General features: G+C 41.1%; 2 protein-coding genes across 2 annotated transcripts; one reads left to right on the top strand and one right to left on the bottom strand.

Moving 5' to 3' along the window:
• Positions 1-1,197: 1,197 nt before the first annotated feature.
• On the top strand, positions 1,198-3,568 carry LOC139717575 (uncharacterized). The gene is made up of 2 exons (XM_071629082.1): positions 1,198-2,958; positions 3,393-3,568. Exons 1-2 carry the CDS (start codon positions 1,198-1,200, stop codon positions 3,519-3,521), a joined length of 1,890 nt encoding a protein of 629 aa, XP_071485183.1. The 3' UTR covers positions 3,522-3,568.
• Positions 3,569-8,043: 4,475 nt separating this feature from the next.
• LOC139717549 (receptor-type tyrosine-protein phosphatase beta-like) lies at positions 8,044-25,524 on the bottom strand (the record flags this gene model as incomplete). Its single annotated transcript, XM_071629058.1, has 14 exons — positions 8,044-8,390; positions 8,817-9,068; positions 10,923-11,192; positions 11,538-11,798; positions 12,838-13,110; positions 13,905-14,147; positions 15,545-15,832; positions 16,903-17,160; positions 18,711-19,001; positions 19,973-20,248; positions 20,486-20,617; positions 22,881-23,126; positions 24,082-24,360; positions 25,264-25,524. Coding segments are annotated over 14 exons (3,677 nt in total), but the record flags the coding sequence as incomplete, so codon positions are not given.
• Positions 25,525-25,850: the final 326 nt, after the last annotated feature.

Here is a 25,850-nt window from a genome sequence, read left to right as displayed (position 1 = left end):
TGGATAATAATGCAGTTCTCAAATTTTCACTGTGATGTCAGGATTTTAAGCTGATAATGTTTTTGTGTGTGTGGTTAGAACACACCCCATTGGTATATGTTGCATTTAAATAATTTTGTAGATGGCGCCGAGGCCGAGGTCGAATCTACTCCCAGGCCGACGCATTCGCAGCAGAGCGACTGTGCCCGCCCCTCGCTAGGGAGAACTTTTGACGCCAATGAATACGGAACGCGGGTCCCTCGCGAGACTTTGGAGCTGGAACAGCAACCTCGCATACAAGGACGCTCCACCCACGAATCAGTTATGTTCGGGAAGCGAATAGTTTGACAATTAAGGTGACTCTGTGGACAACGCAGGTGAGCGATGAACCTGGCGGGTGCATGACACCCTGTTGATATGATTGGTTATGACGAGGAAGTGTCGCCGAAGTAGAGAGGTGAAGGTCATGTTAAATTGGTAAAAGGATGAATATGATGTGCACATAATTCGAATGTTGGTATTTATACACTCCATGATAGTTGCGGGTTAACACAGAACCCGGATGTGAACGGAAGCAGTGTAATTGAAGGCAAGTGTTATAACCGCGGTAAACCGTCGTGCGTGCAGGCTGGTCATCTCAGGATCAGCACTACGGTGGTGTGAACCATATAGTGTTGCGCTTGATAGCAGATAGTGTATTGTCAGGGATAACGAATTAATAGTGAAGCTGTTATAATTATTCTGAAGAAGTGTCAAGCCAAAAGTACAGGTGGAACCGGACCAAGACAGGGTCCCGTTCACATGGTTGTCGAATATAAGAGTATTGTAATTTAATTTATCTCACTCAGAATTTTGATTTTGCATTTTATGTTGGTCACAACTCCTTGATTTCAGTCTTGTAAATATTCTACAAATGGTTTATTAAATTGTACATTAAAGTGAATGGCACGAGTGTGATTGAGTATTATTTAAGTCCGCCCATGTGACATTTTCTGGGGGCTTGTCCGGGAGTATAACTCGTGCCATTCGAAGTCACATGGGTATATAAACGGAGAAAAAAGTGTAAAGAAAAGGGTTGAGGAAAACTTGTGATTTTTTTTGTTTCCTCTACATTTGTATGTATGTACTATCTATAGGTGCACCGTTGTATATTCATTGTGTACATGATCTGAACTGATCTGAATACATTTTGTATTATAAGTGCTCAGGTAATTCAGAATGGAGCTAGCTAAGTTAACTGAAATTGGAGAAAAGTTCGGATTCAGTGGAGAGGAGCTTAGGCAGTTTGTTACAGACGAGCAAAAGAGACTCAGAGAGGAAAGAGCGGACATGTTAGAGTTAAGGCGACAGGAAAGAGAAACAGCCGAGCTACAATTGGCGATAGCGCGTGAAAAGCAAACCAAAAGCGAATCAAGTTCTAATGGGTGCAAAGCTCGATCTCCAAAATTGCCTCTATTTCAGGAAGACAAAGATAACATAGATGCCTATCTACAGCGGTTCGAACGATATGCCAAAAATCAAAACTGGCCAACTACAGACTGGGCACTCAACTTAAGCACACTGCTTACAGGTAAGGCTCTTGATGTCCACTCTAGATTGTCAAGTGCGGAATCCAATGATTATGACACTTTGAAACATGCACTCTTGAAATCCTTTCAGCTCACTGCAGAAGGATTTCGCTCCAAGTTTTTTTCAGGCAAACCGACAACAGGAGAAACGGCATCCCAGTATGCAAACCGACTAGAGAACTACTTGAACAGGTGGGTAAGCCTCTCTGGTATAGAGCACACCTTCGAGGAGCTGGCAGATCTACTCCTCCGGGAGCAGCTCATCAGTGGGTGTCATCGAGAGCTGGCCATCTTCCTGAAGGAACGGCAGCCCGAGACTTCGAAGGACGTGGTGAAACTAGCTGAGCAGTACTTAGACGCCAGAGGAGGCACCTTCAAACCACCCCCACCGGCACAAAGGAACATCCAGACACACGTGGGACAGATGCCACGGAGCAACACCAGACCTGAAGGTAAAATCCCTCCAAATAACATTTCAGGAAATAGGCCCCCATCTCAACCCAAATGTTACAACTGCCACCAACACGGTCACCTTGCCCGTGATTGTACAAAACAGGGAAACAGAGGCAGAACGTGTTTCATATGCCACAGACCAGGTCACATTGCTAATTATTGTCCTTTCTCCCCCATGAAATCGGCAGGTCTAGTCCTTGCCCAGGATCCAGAGCAAGGAAACCCCCCTATCTCGGAACACAACCTGGCTTCATCGGAACCCGATCAGGTAGAACCAAATCCACATACTCCCTGTCAATGTCCAGCTTGCACTAACACAAAGGTCAAAATTGAGGCTTCTTGTATGATGGTTCGGATGCCACTCAATGCCCCCAAACTAGAATCCACCACAGATCATATCCAATTCAAATGTGGACACTCCTTGCCGTTGATGAGTGCAGCATGCACCAAAGAACATGTGGTCAGACAAATGCCAGTTACTAACGGACTAGTCAATAACAATCAAATTTCTCTTCTCAGAGACAGCGGCTGCAGCGGAGCTGTCATTAAACAAGATCTTGTCCAGCCAACCCAAATGACAGGTGAAGAAAGTACTTGCGTGCTGATTGACGGCACAGTGAAAACTCTCCCCGTCGCTAGAATAGATGTTGACACTCCCTTCTACGTAGGGAAAGTTAACGCATTGTGCATGAAAACTCCACTCTATGACCTGATTTTAGGTAACCTACCCGGAGTGAGAGAACCAGACAACCCAGATCCTGACTGGACGGCTACACCAATGCCTGTCGGCGCCGTACAGACGAGAGCCCAGGCTCAACGAGACGGTAAGCCATTTCGGCCTCTCAAAACCCCACACCCAATGGAAGACATCGTGACTCCAACAGCTCTCAAAGAGGCACAACAGAAGGATGAAACATTACACCGCCCGCGAGAACTCGCCGATACTCGTTCAGAGAAGGTAAGTCGCAATAACGGTCTCTCTTCCTTCTTTTACAAAGACGGAATGCTGTATCGCTCATTCCACTCTCCCCAAATGGACCCCGACACAACAATCACACAAGTGGTAGTACCAAAACAATACCGCAAACAGGTTATGCAAACAGCCCATGAAAATATACTCGGAGGGCATCAAGGTACCAAAAAGACAACAGAAAAGATACTTACCAATTTCTTTTGGCCCGGTATGAACTCTGACATTACCAGGTACTGTAGATCGTGTGACGTCTGCCAACGTACACTATCAAAAGGTCGTGTAACCAAGGTCCCACTCGGAAAAATGCCGCTCATCGAAGTCCCCTTCGAACGCATTGCTGTAGACATAGTTGGACCAATACACCCAATGACTGACCAGAAAAATAGGTACATACTTACCGTTATTGATGTTGCTACTAGGTACCCCGAGGCAATCCCACTCCCAAGCATCGAGACAGAAAGAGTTGCAGAAGCCCTAGTGAGCATCTTCACCAGAGTCGGAATCCCCAAGGAAATGCTGACCGATCAAGGGACTCAGTTCACATCTGATCTCATGAAAGAGGTAAGCAAATTACTCTCCATCAAACACTTCACTACATCCCCGTATCACCCTGCCGCGAATGGACTAGTTGAGCGCTTCAATGGCACTCTAAAACAAATGTTGAAACGTATGTGCGCTGAAAACCCAAAAGACTGGGACAGGTACATTACTCCCCTTCTATTTGCAGTGAGAGAAGCACCACAAGAGAGCATGGGGTTCTCCCCGTTCGAGCTTCTTTACGGCCGGAAGGTACGCGGACCCCTCGACATCCTGAGAGAACTCTGGACAGGAGAAGCCGAAACAGGTGAGACCAAGTCTACTTACCACTATGTACTTGATCTCCGAAACAGGATCGACGAGACATGCCGCAACGCCCACACTCAACTTCAGAAATCAGCAAACAGGTATGCAAAATACTACAATCAGAAGGCAAAACACAGGGAGCTACAAGTCGGAGACAAGGTACTCCTACTCCTACCAACTGACAGGAATAAGCTCCTTCTACAATGGAAGGGCCCCTTTGACGTGATCTCCAAAATCAGCTCCATGGACTACAGGATCGACCTCAACGGGAAACCAAAGGTGTTCCACATCAATCTTCTGAAAAAGTATCACGCTAGAAATGATGTTCCCTCTATTTCAGATGCCGAAGCTGCTTGTACCGCCGTGATCGAATGCGAAGAGCAAAATGATGACGAGGAAGAAACGCAGCAACCACTAACTAACACATCTCTCCTACAGCCTTTCCCATTTCAGGCGAAAGAGTCACTTGACGATGTCTCAATTAACTCAGCACTTTCCTTCCCACAGAAAGAACAGGTCAACGAACTCCTCAACGAGTACAAAGACGTCCTGTCTGATCTTCCCGGTCGAACCACGTTAGGCGAACACCACATCAAACTCAAAGGAAATGAACACCTGAAGAGTAAACCATATCCCATTCCCCACTCTCTTAGAGACACAGTCAGAGAAGAGGTAAAAACCATGCTATCGCTCGGAGTAATTGAGCCATCAGAAAGCCCCATTGCCTCCCCCATAGTACTGGTTAAAAAGCCCGATGGCAGCAACCGGTTTTGTGTAGACTTCAGAAAACTCAATAAAGTGACTGTATTTGATGCTGAACCCATACCAGATCAAGATGAACTCTTCACAAAAGTCGCCCATGCACAGTTCTTCACCAAAATAGATCTCAGCAAAGGATACTGGCAGGTACCCATGGCAGCCGAATCCAAACCACTAACCGCTTTTCTTACCCCCGATGGTCTCTTTCAGTTCACAATGATGCCCTTCGGCTTAGTGAACGCTCCCGCCTCCTTCAGTCGACTGATGAGGAGACTGCTAGACCGACTCGGAGGAACGGTGACCTACATCGATGACATCCTCATCTATTCAACCACGTGGGAAGAACACCTACGTACACTCACAGAACTCTTCAGACGACTACGAGCCGCAAAGCTCACTGCTAGACCAAGTAAGTGCTTCATCGGACAGACAAGCGTCGAATTCCTAGGACATGTGATCGAACACGGACAGGTAAGACCCCGCCCTGAAAAACTCAAAGCCATCCAAGAGGTAAGTCAGCCTCAGACCAAACGAGAGCTCAGATCCTTCCTAGGTATGGCGAACTACTACCGGAAGTTCATCCCGAACTACGCCGCCGTCGCCGCACCACTCACAGACAGGACCAGAAATGCTGAACCAAACAAGGTAAAATGGGAAACGAGCCAAGAGCAGGCCTTCACAACACTGAAGGAAAAACTTTCTAACCCCCCTATCCTTCATTTGCCAGATTTGTCACAGGACTTCATCCTCAGGACAGACGCCTCCAACGTTGGACTAGGAGCAGTCCTCCTCCAAACACACCAAGACGAACGATTTCCAGTCTCCTACGCGAGCCGAAAACTGCTTCGACGAGAACAAGCATACTCAACCATAGAACGTGAGTGCTTAGCTGTAGTTTGGGCAGTAAAGAAGTTCGAACCATACTTGTACGGCAGACAATTTGTGCTAGAAACCGACCACCACCCACTAGTGTACATGAACAAGGCTAGCCCTGCAAATGGGAGGCTAATGCGTTGGATTCTGGCTTTGCAACCCTACAGATTCCGGGTGGAAGCTATCCGCGGCAGCGAGAATGTTGGCGCAGACCTACTAAGCCGGCTGTAGGGAGAAAGATAGTGTTATAAGTAATTTCTTTTAATTATGAAATGCATTTTTCGAAAGGGGGAGTGAAATGTCACATTGAAAATGCATTTCCAGGTTGTTTCATGTACAACACCTATCGGTCATTCAACTAGACAAACATGTTTACGGGTAGGGATAAGGGAATAGGGTAAGGAGACAAAAAGTGCGAGTGAGTGAGCGAGAGAGAAAGCGAGAGTGAGAGAGAGAAAGTGCTAGGACAGGTGTAAATGTTTTACAAGTCGCGCCATCGATGACCGAGAGGAGTTCATTTATTTTTGCATGTCAATTAATGTAGAAAGAAAAGACAGGAAATAGCTCCAGTTCCGGGAGAGTGCGGAATAGGTGTTTTCGTTCAAGTCCTTTTAGTTGTATCAAATATTCCAAATGCCTCGAAAAGGAGTGTCGTAGTCGAGTAGCAATTTAACCGTAGAGTTGGATCTTTTCGTGGCAGACACCATTTTGATTTCACCGAGAGAACATTGAGTTAGCTCCGTGATGGCAGAAAACCAACCTGCCACACCCAGGCGCCAGTTGGCAAGATAATTTTGTGTCTAAGCCCAATTTCGTTTGCGGCCAGGAGCCATCCGTCCACCTTACCGTCAGCCTGTATACTGGCTGATTTGAGTTCAGATTTTGTTTGCTGCCAGAAGGCGTATTCCAACAGCCTTTGCAGCCTTCCAGTAGCCAAGAAGAAGAGGCATTTTGGTTATATTACACCGGTCATTGGTAAGTTAAATTGCGATTTGATTTCTGCTTTGTCGTGTAAAAGGATGTGAATGTGTTTCAGGGCACCACATATAGCCCCGGAGAACCCCGTGAATAAATGATAAAGTATATTATAATGGTGTACAGTTTTTGAAAACGATGCGGTGATGTTTGATAAGCTATGCACTGTTATATTTCCAATGTTTGAAACATTTCATTATGTGAATTTTGTATGTTAATTGGATAATAATGCAGTTCTCAAATTTTCACTGTGATGTCAGGATTTTAAGCTGATAATGTTTTTGTGTGTGTGGTTAGAACACACCCCATTGGTATATGTTGCATTTAAATAATTTTGTAGATGGCGCCGAGGCCGAGGTCGAATCTACTCCCAGGCCGACGCATTCGCAGCAGAGCGACTGTGCCCGCCCCTCGCTAGGGAGAACTTTTGACGCCAATGAATACGGAACGCGGGTCCCTCGCGAGACTTTGGAGCTGGAACAGCAACCTCGCATACAAGGACGCTCCACCCACGAATCAGTTATGTTCGGGAAGCGAATAGTTTGACAATTAAGGTGACTCTGTGGACAACGCAGGTGAGCGATGAACCTGGCGGGTGCATGACACCCTGTTGATATGATTGGTTATGACGAGGAAGTGTCGCCGAAGTAGAGAGGTGAAGGTCATGTTAAATTGGTAAAAGGATGAATATGATGTGCACATAATTCGAATGTTGGTATTTATACACTCCATGATAGTTGCGGGTTAACACAGAACCCGGATGTGAACGGAAGCAGTGTAATTGAAGGCAAGTGTTATAACCGCGGTAAACCGTCGTGCGTGCAGGCTGGTCATCTCAGGATCAGCACTACGGTGGTGTGAACCATATAGTGTTGCGCTTGATAGCAGATAGTGTATTGTCAGGGATAACGAATTAATAGTGAAGCTGTTATAATTATTCTGAAGAAGTGTCAAGCCAAAAGTACAGGTGGAACCGGACCAAGACAGGGTCCCGTTCACATGGTTGTCGAATATAAGAGTATTGTAATTTAATTTATCTCACTCAGAATTTTGATTTTGCATTTTATGTTGGTCACAACTCCTTGATTTCAGTCTTGTAAATATTCTACAAATGGTTTATTAAATTGTACATTAAAGTGAATGGCACGAGTGTGATTGAGTATTATTTAAGTCCGCCCATGTGACAGTGGGTAATCCTGTAAACAGTTATGTCTCATTGCTTAACTTAGAGCAAATTGTATTTTGAAATCCCACAGCACAGTGCATATCAAACATCCTCCAAAGACACTTGCATCCATGAAAGTGGCCACTGCTGTAACTTTTATAACCTTCTCAAGCATATTTCAAATCACCTTGAGTAAATTGAACCCTTTTTGCCAAACCAAAATGTTCGCGGTATGAAACTTTCACGAATAGGAACCAATGGCCTTTTTCACAGCATGAAACTCTGGCAAATTGCCACTAGCATTCAATGCATATGTGTAAACATTTTTGCTAGCATTTTACTATTAAGTGGCAAATTTTGACTCCCTGTAAAGATCTGCTTAAGTTTCGCGTGCGCAAATATTTTTGGTTTCACAGTAAATTGCTGCAAGTTATCCACACATAATCCTTCCAAGATTAAGATCTGGATCTGAAGAGTTGACCTGAGGTCATTGCAAAGGTCATCTGTGGCTTACTCAGGGAGACGGTGTCCGTGACGAGTGGACTTGAGCTCTCCCCGGTATTGGCCGTCACTTCAACATCGTACGTTCCTCCTGGCACCAAGTCAGAGATGGTAACTTCCGGACACGCCTCCCTCTCGATGACAAAGTTGCCCGTTCCATCCGCGCCGACCCCAAGGCCGGTCTGCCGAGGTGCGATGCGCAGAGCGTAGTTCTCAAGGACACCCTGCGCAGGCGGCGTGATTCCAATTTCAACGCTTGTCGGCGAGAGTGCAGTTATGTTCACCATTGGGCTTAGTGGGTCTGCAGAAATTAAAGATGTTGGAAATAAACAACAATACATGTAATGCCATGACAAAGAAATAAAATGAAAGGGGAAAAATCCAAAAACTCACTGCACTTTTTGCAAGTAAAAAACTTCTGCTACATATAAAACAAACAAACGTACATATAGATTTATATTAATCATGAAGTGACAACAGGCTTTTGGAGGACAGTATAGATTTGATTTGATTTGATTTGACCTGATTTATTCTCTATATGGCACTGTTTCAAAACTACATAAATTTCAGCAATTTCATTAAACATTATATATACCTATGGCATTATACAGTGTAATTTTTTACAATTTCAACAATTTTCATTATACAGATTCATCATTCTGTAATATGATCACATATATTACATACTAATTTCCATACAGAATGCCTGGCCAGAAAGAGATCTCACCAAGAACATAAGTGGCAGCTGCAGTTTCGAAGAGGCTCGTTTCTGGTGTGCCCAAGAAGAGCACAAATTCGTAGATCTGCCCAGGTGTGAGATCGCTCAGGATGAGGCTGTTCTGCAAAGTTGCCACGGGGGAGACGGGTGTGCCGTCTGATGGGGTATACTGGAGGAGGTAATTTGTCGTATTCGGTGCAATCGCCCACGTCAGGGACAACCGAGTGTCGCTGAGCTTTGTGAAGGTGATTGTCTCCTGATCTGTGTTTTGATTTTTAATGAGACAACCATGGAATGATGTCACCTAATCATATTAAGAATAACTCAATCACACTGAAAAAAAAAAAAAAAAAATGTATCTCCATTTACTACTTTCACATATTTCCATTTGCTCAAAAGTTGATACTGATTACCTTGCTGTCCTGACTTTCAAATGGCCATTGCAATTTTTCTCACAGTTGCTATTGTTTCAGGTTGTTGCTCAGATGATATTCTCTTTGAAGACAATGGAATGCCAATGTCATTAAATGATCTTATCACTGAGCTTGATTGATTCTCATACATCTGTTGAGGAGAAGTTAAAATAAAACAAAACATTTAAACACATATATGATGGAATGATCCTACTGACAGGTCAAAAAGTTATATAATCCTACGTAACTTCTTTGTGATGTACATCAGAATGTTTGTCACCTTTGCATTCATGATGATCTTTGGCCGCGTTTATAAGATTTTGCGTGCCGAGAATCACTGTTTTGAAACACTGATTCGGAACACTGATTTGAAACATGGTTTTGTCAGGACAGCGTTTATAAGATTTTTTCCCTGAGCATGTTGGGGCTCTTGCTCAGACTGTGCCATTGCGCAGCTCATTCTCCGCAGTTTGTTCCTCAGCAAGGCATTGTGACGTCAGTGTTTGAGATCACTGTTGCGTTTAAAAGATTTTCAAAACACTGTTTGTAGAGAAACACTGTTTTGAAACGTACTATTTTGTGCGTTTCAAAACAGTGTTTCAAAACACTGTTTCAAGTTATGGCTAGCGTTTGTAAGATTTTTTTCTTGCTAGAAACACTGTTTGGCCAGAATCAGTGTTTCAAAACACTGCCAGAAAAAAAAAAAATCTTATAAACGCACCCTTTGTCTCCCCTTGCACACTTAATAGATCTTTGTTGCTATCATATCTATGCAAGAGATTCATTAATATCATAAGATAGCAAGAAACATCAAATTTCAAAATGTTCTTTGAATTGTTAAAGATGAGTACTTGGTCTATAGATTATACTGAGGATAATGATCATGAGACTTGGTGTTAAGAGTACAATTTTTGATCTTACGTTTCAGAGGTTAAATTTTCAGCAATATGAAATGTAGCATCTCTACCGCATCTTCAACCATAAATCACATAATGGCACGGATGCAAATCAGAGAGAGAAGAATAGAAAGACAAGCATATTATGCTTCAGTTAACATCCCTTGCTGAAAACTGAAATCTACAAATTGCTAAAGTAGTTTCTAAAGATATTTGATGTATTCACTTAATGTCTGTGCTTAGATAAACACATGTCAATAGATTATTCAGTTTATGACCACATCAGATCAAAAAATTACTTAAATCTTGCAAAAAATTCTAATATGCTCAAGATGATGAAAGCATATCTACAACTTTTCTTCTTTGATATCTGGAGAAAGAACTGAGTAGAAGTTTGTGTGTGTGAAAGAACTTGCCTGCTTGAATATTCATAGTGGCGGTGGTGGCGGACTTAGTGTGTGTGTGTGTGTGTGTGTGTGTGTGTGTGTGTGTGTGTGTGTGTGTGTGTGTGTGTGTGAAAGTAACGTCCCAAAGAACCACCTCGACAAACTGAAGAACTCACAGTGATTTAAAATGTTCTCAGAATATGAATATTCCACATAATATACATGCAGGGTTTTGGGCTTGTCCTTTTCAACTTTTTGATAATTTGCTTTGATTATACTGTTATGTCCTGGTGGTCTAAATATGGCTGAATGAACAAAAAATTGTGCCTTCACTAACATGAGGAGACTCAAACAAACAGCTTTGTAATGTCAATATCCATCATACAGATGAAAACAGCATCACTTCAGTACATCCCTTACCTGTGGAAGCAGTTGTTTCACTGACAGCACTAAATGTTTCATCTGCAACAGTATGAATTTGAATGTTGTATGTAGTGCCTGGAGACAGATAATTTCTGGAGATGGACAGATCCTCCCCTCGTGGAACCTGCTGCAGTAGAGTCCGAACTGCTCCTTGCGGGTAAAGGTAGACGGCATAGTAGTCAAAGTTGCCTCCTGCAGCACCCCATACAAATGAGATTCTCGTCTGGGTGGTGTCCAGTATTTGGATCATGCCTGGTGCCTGTGGAACTACAGCAAGACAGCGAAGACAAAAATATTCATGTTAATATTGTATGCCGCAACCAGGTTTTACAGATAAAAAAAAGATCACTGACACTTCTAAAGGACCGCAATCATACTGGTGTTATACTGGTGTCTATGAATAACACGATACCATCAATACGCTATCATGAATCATGGTATCAAAATATTCTTTAATAATGACAAAAACAGCTCATATTCAGCAATATAATAAAAACCCTACTTCTTCTAACATAAAAGGAATTACTAATCACAACTTTGCTATCTTGTATGTGTGAGCATATCATGGTGGAAGTATTGGTGTGATTTTAAATTGACTTTGTGCTGACTTACGGGTGGTGACTTCCAAGTCTTCTGATGTTCCGAGGCCAACTATTTCCAGCGTAATGATGTAAGTTGTGCCAGAGGCCAGGTTGACAAAGTCATAGCTGCTTGTACTTAGGGGTTGCGACAGAATAGTAGGGGTGCTACCACCGACAGGCCCAATCCGTAAGAGGTATCCCGTTGACTCGGGCTCTGTTGACACACCCCAGCTGATTGAGATGGTGCTGGTTGTGCGATTGGTGAGTGCTGGGAATCCCTCCGGAGCCCGGCCTTGGAAGAAGAAAAAAAAAAGAACAAATGTCATGTGTTTTGTGTCTGATGAATCCACGAACCAATTCGACACATGGATGATGAGTCTGTCAGTCATAATCTCTTGTTTGACCAGGGGGGGTGTTTCATCAATGAGTTCGTCGGAGGTTTTCACCGACATATTTGCTATCAGCCATTCAGATGCAAGGATTTCAGTAGCTTTTAACAATTGTCAGTGTAAATCACTGACAAAAAGTTTCATGAAACGGTCCCCAGGTAGTGCATTGACAATAACACCACACCAACACACACACACACACAAACACACACACCAAAAAAACAACAATTATATACATACATATATATATATATACACACATATATATGTATATCAAGTTCTAAGAGACACAATTAAACTGGCATGTGATACAAAAGCTGTTAAGGATATCTTTCTGCTGTTCGTACCATAATTTCTAATTTTCAAGTGGCAGTAAGAGGTTAGGGTAATGTTCAGTTTGTCATATTCATCAAGAGAAGAAGCTATTGTGTTTTTTTTAACCTTTCACTCATTTCAACTTCAGCAATATATGCAAAGATCTGTAAAGTTGACATATACAGCTATATACATGATAATACTTAAGTTCCCCTGCATATGCAGCTTGTAGCACCTCAAAATCTTTTCCCTTTCTCTCTCTCTCTCTCTCTCTGTTTGTTTTCTCACTATTTCTGATTTTGATACTTGATCACTCATATTCACAATTAGCATATTGTGTCCCATGTTTGGCAGTCAACAACAAATTTGTTTCCTATCCCTTTTCTTATCTAATTCCTTTTTTAACTTTTAGTCAAAAGTCGATGCTCTTTTATCCATCCCCTTTGATTGGAAGAATCTTGGGTGGAACCCTCGGAAGTCCTGGGGTAGTGACCTACAAATTATGTATTTTAGTGTAAGAGTCAAAAGTGTGCTTATGTATCTGTGTTCATGTGTGTGTGTGTGTGTGGGGGGGGGGGGGGGGGGAAGGGGGGATGGAGCCCCCACCCCATCTGTCTTTCAACATACCGGTGGTGCCGGAAGTCTCCACAGGGCCACTGACAGAAGTGCCGCGAACCGTCACCACAGACAATTGGTAAGATGTCCTTGGCATAAGGTCAGTCAGAGTAAAGACTTGGGGATCGCTGCTTGCGACAGGCACTTCCGTGGTTTCCTCAAAGCCGATCTGATTGTAGCTTAAGATGAACGAGTCATATCCTCCAATAGAGGGCGGGCTCCACATCAGGTCCAATTCAAAGGCTGCCGTACGTGTGATCGTCGGGTCCTCTGGGGGATTAGGCACTGTGGAGACAAGGGGAGGATACATGCGTGATTTTAGGCAAATTCAACTAACACTCATGCAAAGAAGTCATTATTCCCAAAGCAAAAATCTAAGGAAAAATGGTTGGCACAATCAAAGCGCTGTCACAAAATCCTCTTTAAAGAATAACCGTCTTTTCAATCTCTCAAAACTTCCTTGTTTTATTATTAAAATCAGAGCATTAACACGCATGCAGATACCGCAGAAAAATATGACCTAAGTCATTACACTATAATCACTTTAACTATAAATATCCCTAAATTACATGGACGTAATATATGTACGTCCTGGCACAACTACAGACAGTACAACAGATAATAACTGCTTTGAGCTTCATAAGAGGAGCAACTTCTCACACTGCCTGTGGAGCCATCAATTTCTCCATTGCAGAAAGCAAGGACTGTGTGGTGGACATGTGGACATATTGTAATGCAGGTTGCATTCATGAGATTTACAGCACAACCTTGCAAAAGATCTGGTAAAACACAAATTTGTAGTATAACTATGAATTTCTCATGTATTTCAAGTAAAAGGAACTTAATTTTCAACATCCTTCATCTTATTTGATATTTCATCTTGCAACTGATTCAGCTGGATTAATCTAAGCAATGCCACAAAATGCACGGGGGAAAGAACAGCATTTGGCTCTGGATGCATATGAGGCCACTGTTCGCTACATGCCATTTTGACTCTTGCATAATTCACAGCAATAATTTTGTATCTACCTCTATACATATGTACACCTTCCCAGAAGACAGAAGGAACAAGAACATACCAGTGTACTGCTGACCACCCGGTGGTGTTCCTGACTGCCCAGGCCAAGTGACCTCAAAAGTGTACAGCTGGCCGGGTTCTAGACCCTCAAACAAGAATTCCCGCTGACCGAGGACCATTGATGTTCCATCGTTAGGAGTGATTGATGGTATGTAAGTAGACACACCTTGCACCTGATTGATGGTGATTCGGATCGATGTGTTTGTGACTTCCTTAACATTGATACCTCCAGGTGTGCCGGCAGCTGTAGAGAAAAAAAAAATACAGTGGGAACAATAACTGGAGCCCAAATAAAGCAATGGAAGCAAATATATACATTTTCAAGCACCACATGCACTACTAAAGGTTGTGGCTCGATCTGTACACAGAACCTCAATATTTCCAAAGGGGAGTCCAAAGAAGTAATTTACATCAGAACCTTAAAAATGTTGCTATGGCGACTGGTATGCCTCCGCTAAGATGCATAATTCTCCTAATAGGTCTAGATAGTACATGTGGACAATGTGTGATTACATTTTCACAAAATTGGCAAAATATTAAAATGACAAGTTTGTCACAAATGTGTTGAATGTTCACCTTCCTTGACCTAGGTTTAATTGTTTAATTAATAGGAGAGCATGTATTTAGAATTTGAGGACTTTACCTTGACTTTGACCCATTCATACGTTTATGCATTGAGTAATTTTCAAGGTATGGAGAAAAAGTTTTGTCATCCATCTGAACATAATCAGACTGGTCAGGCAGCTCAGTTTTAGAATTTTTTAAATCGATCAAACACGATGTTAATCAGTGGCTTTACACTGAAGTTTACGGGTCTAACATCTGTAATATTATAAAAATATCTTATTTTTGTTATATCATAAGGACCTTTGTGACCTTTGACCTTTGACCCCAAAATACCAGTGAATATTTGTCTTGTCATACTCTACCCTCACACCAAGTTAAATGTTCATGTCTCATAGTATGTAAAATACTGTACCAAAAGTTATTTTTTCACAAAATAACCTGTGACCTTTGACCTTTGACCCCATGACCCTAAAATCCAAACAAAGTATTATACCCCCCAGGATATACCCTCATACCAAGTTTGATGTAAAACCACCACACGGTTCTTGAGATATCGACAAAAACAAAATGGGACGGACGGACGGACGGACGACCCGAAAACAAAACCTTCTCTTAAAATGAGGGGAAGGGGGTCTACAATTTTCTTAAAGTCTCTGACCTACACTATATCAACCATCATGTGATAAACATAACTAGTTTACGACCCACTTATCGACCATCACGTGATCAACACGACTAGTCTATGACTCACTTATCAACCATCATGTGATTAACATGACTAGTCTACAACCCACTTATCAACCATCATGTGATCAACATGACTAGTCTACAACCCACTTATCAACCATCATGTGATCAAGGTGACTAGTCTACGACCCACTTATCGACCATCATGTGATCAAGGTGAAGAAGGGTCAGTCCACTGATGAAGGCTATAGACTTGACAGCTGAAAATTCCATAGGTTAATATATTGTACAGAGATCATACAAATGTTCAACACCAATTCAGACAAGTTTTAGTTTACCATTACATATATCTAACTTCAGTTTTAACTGTAACTTTGACTGACATACCTGTAGTAACTGTTTGGGTGGATTCTGAACTAAGCTCCTCATTTCTACCCTCTCCAGACACAGTTATCAAGGTGATGGTATATTCAGTGGCAGGCTCAAGCCCAGTCAGGGCTACAGATCTGACTGTTGTATCAAGAGTCAATGGTGAGTCAACAGCACCATCATCAGGTTCATAGGTGAGTTGGAAACTTGCAAACTCCACATCTTCTGCAGAGGGACCAGTCCACTGAACCAGAAGGGATGTAGCCTCAACGTTGGTAACAGAAACCCCAGTCGGGGCGGAAGGGCCTGTAAACATTAGGATGTTGCAAATTATATCATGATTTAAGTTCATATGGAAATCAGATTTACAATGTAACATGGTCAGAAAAGCAACAATTCCTCATTGTATAAAAAGCAACAGCACACAAAATTTGAACAAAAACTAATACAAAAAAAAAAAATTATACGGGACCACCATAAATGGTTCCTCTGAGAATTCACCTTGACTTTAGACTAACAACTGATGGTACATTAACCATACATCTGTCAATGAACATTTTACTTCCATTCCACAACATACCATTCAAATGAGTGCTGTAACAATTAAGATTGACAAGGTTACATAATCCTTAATACAAACAATATTTTGGATATTAAGTGCACACACAAATTGTCTGGATTTAACTCTCTTCTTTAGGTTTTGCCTACTGTCTGTACCATAAATGTATTTGAATTACTACATGCATATCACAGCGCTCTTGAGGGATGCTTTTTGAGCAGCTGCAATACAATGAATGTTAAACTTTTACTTGAAATACTGCCTTTGTTATAAACCCAACTCATCGAATAATAAATACATACAAATAATGACATGATGTCAATGGTCATGCATTATGCATATCTATGGTATTTGCAGCAAAGATAATGTTAAACGAATTCGACTTCAACTTTTGAATCATAACAGTCCGAAGGATTTGCTTTGAACATGAACAGCCTAGTCAAGGGATGTATGGACAACCATAATCATTTAATTACAAATCAATGTATCATTTATAATTAAGACATTCAATTAGGATGTACAAAGTCAGTCACTCCTGATAATCGTTGAATAAATTTGATACATTTAAAATTAGTCATCGTTATCATCCTAAAAGCTATTGGAAAATATTCATACTATTGTACATCTAACCCGTTGAGGACAGGCTGATTTTGCTACAACACGCAATTCCCGTAGACACTTGACCGAGTATACTCGGGACTTGTCCTCAACGGGTTAAGGAACTGAAAAACCATGTAAACCTGCATATCAAAAGGATCTGAACGATGGGTCTTGTTTTGAGAAGTACGCAGACATGACTTCATGACTTTAAACTTACTAGTCCTGACTTCAATACTTCCAGCCACTGTGTACACTAAGCCGTTCCGCGTTGATAGAGTGATTTCATATAGGGCTCCTGGCACGAGGTTGGGTATGGTGATCAAATCACTATCTGGTACTGGAATATTAGAAGCAGATGCTGAACCCGCAGGAAGCTGGCGGTAGCTGTAGCCAAACCCATCAAATGCACCAGTGAGCCTGACCCTGATTACGATGATATTCTCAAGAGCAAATTGGACTTCCATGATGATTGGACCTACAGCACAGAGAAATAGAGATGAATGAGAATCACAATCATACAATGTGAGCTGCAATTTGAGCACTATTACGTCCAAACATGTTGGGTGCCTTTCAAGATATGTGAAATGTCTTTTTGACTAGGAGACACAATGAAAACTAATTGTGAACTCGGTTCTTAGTGGCAGTGCATTTCTTACATGTAGGCTCTTGCTCAACAAGTTTCTCTCCTCATTATAATTCCATTAGCCATTGGTTGGATAAGAGTGATTAAAACTACTAAATCTATATAATAATGTTTTCATGAACTGATTACAGGTAGGACATTCTCTTTCTTTATTTTCCTTCTCTAATCTTCAGATGCAAATTTTAGCTTTTGCTGTACAAAAAAAAAATTATATATATATACATATTTACATAGATATTATATATATATATATATATTCATTTTATACAATTATTAGTGATTCTCATGCTGCAAATGGGATGAAAAAAAAAAACACATCTGCTTGTCATTGCTACAATAATGAATTGACAAATTCATGTTTTATACATGTAGTCATGTGATCAGTGTTTTAGATGTAGCCATGACAAAAGAAATTACATGCATACAAACTCGGGCGGGATTTGAACTAACAACCTCTTCATCTCTGGACATCAGGCATCTTATCCGCTAGACCACCAAACTTCCACCTAACAGCCAGTGCTGGCTGTAATCCTTATAGCATGCAGCTAGGACTACGTATACTCATCCACTTCCACATCTACAAGTGTTAAGCACGCTTGCGGCAACTTCACTTACTATCTTTTATCAACTCATCATTTTACATCAATGTACATTGTAAGGCAATTTGTCAATAAATCGTAATACAAACGACTCAATAAAAGAGTTTCATGACTTTGAATTGGCCTTTCTCTCCTGTAACAATTGGCATAGAAAAGCCAATAGTGTTGTAGTACACACGGTCAAAAGATCCTAGCAGAGGAGTTAAAGGACAAGTTCACTTTCATAGACATGTGGGTTGAGTGAATGCAGCAATATTAATATAGCACATCAGTGAGAGTTTGAGGAAGATCGGGCAATTTGTTCAAAAGTTATGCATTTTTGAAGTTTCTGCTCACTCAAGGCTAGATGAGAAGATTACTTTAGCTTGTGATGTCACATGTGTACAACAATAAAGAAAGAATAAAGAAAATTCAACATATTTTCACTTTTCTCGCATACCAAAAGAACACTTGACTTCTCTCTTTCAGAAGGCAGGGGGAAGAACATTACCCTTACATACCTCAGTTGCAAGTCGAAGGAATGTGCACTTTATTCAAAAAGTAAAGTTTTGTGAAATTCTCTTTTTATTTTCCTTATACCGTTGTACGCATGCGACATCATACACTGGTAGTCTCCTCATCCAGCAGTGACTGCACAGATACTCAAAAAATTCATAACTTTTGAATGGATGGTCCGATTTCCCCCAAACTTTCACTGATGTGTCTTACTAATATTGTTGCCTTCACTCAATCCACATTTATATGAAGGTAGACTTGTCCTTTAAATACTCTTGGTCATGCTACCTGTGGTTGCTGTAGTGGATCGTGGAGCACTCTTCTGCTCGGACTCCCCACTGCCGCTGACGGTTCTCACTTCCAAGGTGTACTCAGTGTCTGCCGTGAGGCCATCTACCTGGTAAGTGAGGACATCTCCCAGTACAACCACCACACTGCTGGCATCGGCGACGCCAGAAGAACTTGTCTCATAGTAGGTGATCTCGTAGCGCTCAAAATCATTCAGTGCAGCCACCCAGGAGAGTTCAATAACCTCTGCATTCAGTGGATCAGCTGAAATGGCTAATGGTGCAGTGGGCACTGAAACAACAATGACATGCATATCAATGGTAGTCTTTATTCACCGTATGGTTTGAAACACAATATTGTTGATTGTCGTGCATGTGTGTGTGTGTGTGTGTGTGTGTGTGTGTGAATTTCACAGTTACTACAAACCATTTGCTCCAAACATATCTACCCATTTGCACAATCATGAATGTTATACACATGCTTCCTGGCAACTTCTCTATCTTTTATTAACTCACCATTTCGCAAGGGCGGTTGGTGGGGGGAGGGGGGCATCAACATTTCACACAGTCATTGGCAAGACCTTGTCATGAGGTTTAAATTTTTTTTTTCAAGTCTCGCACAACTTTTGAGAACAAATATGAGACATTCACGCATACTATTACAAAGCCACGCCCATTTCTGTACTGCATGTCACCTCACATGGGCACGATTTTGTGATTTTATGTACATTTCAATGCTCTGTCACAAAACTAAAAAAATCCAGTTTGATTGATTTATTTAATTTTACGCAAATTATGGTAAGAAAGTGGTCAGTGACAATTTCCAATGAAAAAATATTTAAAAAAACTGTCAAAATTGAAGAAATACACCTAAACAAAATCCAAAAACAATATAATACATAAAAATTGAAATTACCTTTGGAAGTTTTTATAATGTACAATTGTTGAATATGTAAAACAAATATACAAACCATAAAGTAGACTCTTAATGCTTTTAATAGGTGTTTAACAGGCTAATAGAAGATCTTGAGCTGAATTTGCTTTTATAAATTGATTGATTAAGATAAGAAATTGATATTTCAAGACAATATCTTGAAAATTACGATGCACGTGTCGTATGGGCCAAATATTGTGACTGCCCCACTGATGACGCAGATTTCCAGAGGGGCAGCATCCACAGCCAAAAAAGCCAATCCTGATAAAAAGTTAAGCCGGAGAGTTGTATCAATTGCTACACCTACATGTAATCTTGTCTCAACTCACATGTTCTGAAAGTAGTCGAAATGACTGTTTGGTCCACATCATTCCTCCTGACCCTGAACTCGTAGTTTCTCCCCGGCACCAAATTGACGTATGTGAATGACAGGATGGTGCTGATGCTTGACGATGACGAGACCAGACCACCAACGTCTTCACCACTCACTCTGCCCACTTCACGAAACAGGGCGAAATAATCGACGCCCTCTTCTTTCCTCCATGTTACCATGACAGAAGTCTCATTGAAGTCAGTCACTACAAGACGGTCAGCTGGGAATGGCTCTGAGATGAGGATAGCATTATTTAACACATGCATTATCAAAAGTTTGTTCAAGTTCATATGAAAAAAAAAGAATTGTGCAATTTCATTTCTCTTCTGTTTCCTTTAATGGGAATCCCTTAATTCTGCTCTCCTCTGTAATACTTTGATACAATTACTACTATTTTTTATTGGAGAGATTGAGAGAGAGAGAGAAAAAATGCTCTTTTGAAAGAAAGTGAGCTGAATCCACTCCACACCTGTTGAGTCAATAACCCCGATAGCACTGCCGAAGGAAATCTGTCCACCCCCTGCAGGTGCAGCAAAGCTCCGGACCTCCACAGAGTAATTCACGTCTGGAAGAAGATCCTCAAACTCGTAGGACAAGATCTCTGTGATGGATAGAGTAGTAGAGGTAAAGTTAATAACAATAGTTTACTATACAGCAGCTGTAGTAGCAGACGTAAAAGTAGTACGTGCAGAAGTAGTGTAGTAGTAGTAGTAGTAGCAGCAGCAGCATAATAATAGTAGTATCAGTAGTAGTAGTAGTAGTAGTAGTAGTAGTAGTAGTAGTGGTAGTAGCAGCGTAGTAGTAGTAGTAGTAGTCGTAGTAGTAGTAGTAGTAGTAGTAGTAGTAGTAGTTGGAGTAGTAGAAGTAGTAGTAGTAGTAGCAGTAATAGCAGAAGTAGAAGTAGTAGTAGTAGTAGTAGTAGTAGTAGTAGTAGTAGTAATAGCAGTAGTAGTAGTGTAGTAGTAATAGTAGCAGTAGAAATAGAAGTAGCAGAAGTAGAAGTAGTAGTAGTAGTAGGAGTAGGAGTAGTACAGCTACAGTGTAATTGACATCCAAAGCGGACAAACAGTTTTTGTGCATGTTATTTTTACACCGTATGATCGGGTAGGCATTTTGGACAAATGGGTAGAATCTCATTAATAAACTTTATCTATTCTCATTTTGTCCTGAAGAAATTCTGCAGAAATTGTGAGGTGGCGAGAGGCGATAAAAGGCTATGGTTTACGTGAGGTACATTTGAGGCCTACGAATAGCGCCCATCGGGCACATGTCAGTGAATATTTGCATCAAAGTGTATGACCTGCTACAACAAAAGGATCCTAAAGTCGCTGACGGTTGACCCGAGAAAATCGAGTTTGAAGTCACATCATCAAAATTGGTCAAAACAATCGGATTTCTGTTTTAGGCATAATTTTGTGGTCTAATGTTTTGTCTATCATCTGCCGAAATTTCGAAGCTAATTAAATGATCAAAGGAAAGACGAGAAATCAGCATTTTTCTGGGCTATGATTTTCCGACTTTCAACGTAACAAAAACGTGTCCGAAGATTTGGATTTAGCGCCGCAGCTAGACTCCGCCCACCGCAACGAGGGAGTAATCTTATTGGTCAGTGCGTGGCATCCTGATTATTGCTCGGTCGTGCGTTGACAGCTGGCGCTAAGCTTGTATGAACATCGTGGTGGTCGCTAGGAGCATGCCTTCTATTGTCAAGCAATGAAAACTGTCTCACCTCCCCTTGATCATGATAGCGTCGGAAGGAAAACTTAGAAGGCATTTTTCTCGAAACTCTGAATTCCTCAACCACTTGACATGCACTAATAAGATCATCGATATTTCTGCAGCCAAGTATTTTTATGAGTTGTGCTACATATAAAATTAAAGTAGAAGAGTATGGGGAATAATGTCATGCCATATAGAGAAAATTGTATTCCCCCAACTTTCAGATCCTTTTATTGTAGCGGGTCACATATGCTCATTAGTAACGGTCAACTGCCATCAAGACTCTTTGGCTGTGTGTGTGCTTACAAAAGAGACCGGTGATACAACTATACATCTGTTGCATAATCTCAAACAAGAAAACATTTTTGTGCATTATGACACTAAAAATGATTTTCACACATTTCATTTTCAGCACTAAAAAAAAATAATAATAATTCAACAAACTGGCGAATTTTCATTTGCTACCTAAGGGTACCAAACATTGCATCATATGCAAATAAGGCCTTCTGACCTGTGCCAAACAAAGTAATGGAGAATGGCTCTGGCTGGATCGCAGACGTAGGGTTGATACGGACTTGAATTCCCATCCCTCCCCCCTCCCCCAAGTAAAGAAAGGATGACAAATGTCTTTTTGTCTCTCTATTTTTTTATAAGGCAACAAGTTCTTGTATGTGTTTCTTTTGTGTTCTTTTTTTAAAGCAATTTAGCTGTAAGTTTGGTGGATAAGATTGAAAAAAAAGAAACAATCTATCTAACCATACCCCCCCCCCCCCCCCCCCGAGAAATAAATAAGAATAAATAAAAAATCATAAATTCTGGCAGGAACAGTATAAAGGCACCCTGGTAAGACGGGGAAATATAAACATCTTTTAAGGACTACTACAAAAAGCAGCATTACAGTGTATATTCTGTAGGAACATTTCCAAAGTTTAGTAACATAACACACCCCCTTTGCCCACTCCACCCCTCCCCCCCCCCAAAAAAAAAAAAAAAACTTACAATAAAACCAAATTACAACTGTGGAATCATGACAGTAATTCCCCATGCCTGTCCATGACATCTCATTACTGCAGATATGACTGGGAGTAATTTATGTACACTGTAAGTTGAAATAGGACAGGGTCCTCTACAGCACAGTGAACTACCTGTTCTGATCATCTGAGACGATATCTCCATGCCATCAGCGCTGAGAGTCATAGTATACAGCTGCCCAGGAATCAGTCCAGTGAACGTGTCGATGACGTCAGCTGAAGTATGCGCCTTCGCCTGGGGAAGAGGTCCGCCTGTTAACTGAATGATGTATGTGTTTGTGTCTGCAACCTCCCCAAAGGTATACTCGATGGACGTGTTTCCAATCTCACGGATGATGATCTCACCGGGAGAGGCAGGCACTGCATTGTGGGATACACATACACGATCATACAACAGCATGAACTTCAAAATATCATACATCATATATCTTGTATTGACAAATGATATTGTCATCTATATACGATGCTTTAGTAGCGCACTAAAAACGCATATCGTTGTCCGCTCAATTTCTACTGTGCAATACGAGAATGTATTGAACAAAATACCGTAAAACAAATTTTGCGAGTGCCAAGATTCGCGAAATCAAAATGCACGCGAAAGTTGTCTATATACTATACGCACTGAATGCTAGTGGCAGTTTGCGAAAATTTCATGCCGCGAATATATCATGTTTCACAGTATATAAGCCAATTAATTCCCCATAGGCTACCGTTGTTACTGGCTGTTCAATAATACACCATTGCAGGTCTAGGGCAATTATACCCTCTGGGCAATTACCCCGGACTCTCCCCTGACCCTGACCCTAACCCTAACCCAAATCCTAATCCCAATCCTGAACCTAATCCTAACCCTAACCCAAACTGTAACCCTAAACCTAACCCTAATCTAATCAATTCCATCACTAATCTTGTTCTTCCTTATCAGTGATTTCCACCAGTAAGCACATGTTGTATGCATGCTGAAAGTCGCCCAATTTCCCTATATAGAAGCCTTTTGTTATGTTATCAACTTCCAGCTGTGTGGCGCACCTCGCCCTAGCGGAAACTAGAACATGAAAACCTCAAAAATGCGCAGCTTGAACTCCTGGAAATATATTGAAAATCCTTCATAAAATCCACAAAAATTCCCTGAACACTCCCAAAACTTAATCATCTGTTACTTGTGTCATTCTCAACCTTTCCTGTAAGTTTCATCCAAACCCGTTTGCAACTTTTTGAGTTATTTGCACAAGGACAAACAAACAAACCCATGCTGATGAAAACATATACAACCTCCTCCCTAGGCAGAGGTAATAATACAAAGTGATAGACATACTTGTCTGGAATGTCCCCTCCAATGGTTCGCTCCTGCTGGCTACACCATCTTGGCCTGTGACCGTCCTGATGGACACTGCATACTCCCTCCCTGGAAGCAGTGTGACTATGGTGAAGGTCAGTGTGGCTGTAGCCTCTACTCTGGACAGCTGAGGGGTACTTCCATCGGGTGGGGAGTACTCTACTTCATAGAAGTCTACATCACCAACTGCTGCACTCCATGTAACTGTCAGCGTGGTAGATGTTGTCTGTCCACTGATGTCGACTGGTGCATTTGGACCTTTCAGTAGAGTAAAAGTATGCGTCAATTATAGCAATTTCATTCCACATTAACCATCCAAGTTTCTTCTGTTTAAATTAGAACTATATTAGAGTGAGCTACATTATTGCACAGACTATACTGTAGTACCAATGTACAGATCTGGTGACGAGAATTGAAGCTAAAATGGTTTACTCTCTACAACATGTTTTGATCTATACTTAACCCGTTGAGGACGAGTCCCGAGAACACTCGGGAAAGTGTCTGTGGGAAATGCGTGGTGTAGCAAAATCAGCCCATCCTCAAAGGGTTAATCTTTCCCACAAATTTTGGCTCAGTCATTATTCTGAACACCAATATGATTCATTTGCATAAATGTCCTATCCATAATGACAACTAGGCAGATTTTTGTCAAACTATCAATACATTCTTAAGCTTGTAGATGTTTTTAGACTATGGTCCTTGGTCTAGTTTGAATGACTGAATGAATGAAAGGGTGAGTGAAGTAATGCACTTTGCACTCAACAATTCCAAAAGTACATATAGACATCAAAGCTATACCAAATTTTTAATGAAAGAATTGAATATATAAATATGTAAATTGTATTAACGTTTACACATTACACATAATTGTAATTATGTTAATTACAAAACAAAGTAGAACAAAGTGATAGCTATCAAAATAAAAGGTGGGTCCCAACTTTTATTTTGACATCTTTTTGTTTTTAGATATCTCAGCTATTTCCAAACCAATTTTTATCAAATAAACTTTAAATTCCTTTTAGAAATGTATGCTCTTTCATATTCCATACAAGGATTCCCACTATCTCGCCAAAAGGTTGGAAACCTGAAGCCCGGCCCATTTCAATCAAAAACTATAACATCCCTTTAAAATATGGCATGCAAATACAGTATCAATCTTACTTGTGCGAACATTGACAGTTCTGGCAAGAGTGCTACTAAAGTCATCCACATCAATTGTGTAGAGCCGTCCAGAAACGAGATTATCGAAAGTTGTCACAATGTATCGGTCTGTGGCAAGCTTAGGTACACTTGCAGTTGGTCTTGGAGTGCCTGCTGGGTAGATGTACTCGAAGAATCCGGGTTCATCAACAGTTGCGTAAATGACTGTAATTGTGGTTGCTGTGACCCTCTCGACAAAGATTCTATCTTCCGGAATAGCATCTAATTTAAACAAACGGAAAATTATTTGAGAGCAGAACCAGATGGATGATAATTGTATAGGTACAACAGAGGTCAGGACTTAAAATAAAGTGTTCTGAAATTATGCAATTGTTCACTGGGCTCATATTGATTATTGTAGTCTTGTATGGTCTGGAACCAGCTTAACTAATTTGTGTCGTTTATTAGTTTTACAGAAAAAAGCAATTCGAATTTGTTCAAATGCCAACTCTCTTGACCACACCGCTCCACTTTTCAAAAAATTGAATACTCTCACTCTGTCTGACAGTGTCTTAGTAAAACTTGGTCTTTTTATGTATAAATGCTCG

This window comes from Diadema antillarum, unplaced genomic scaffold (assembly GCF_040938485.1).
Source record: "Diadema antillarum isolate AM-2024a unplaced genomic scaffold, OU_Dant_1.0 scf00000077, whole genome shotgun sequence".
In the NCBI taxonomy this organism is placed as follows: Eukaryota; Metazoa; Echinodermata; class Echinoidea; order Diadematoida; family Diadematidae; genus Diadema; species Diadema antillarum.
Note: the sequence above shows the minus strand (reverse complement) of the source record. Positions and strands in the feature narration are given on the sequence as shown.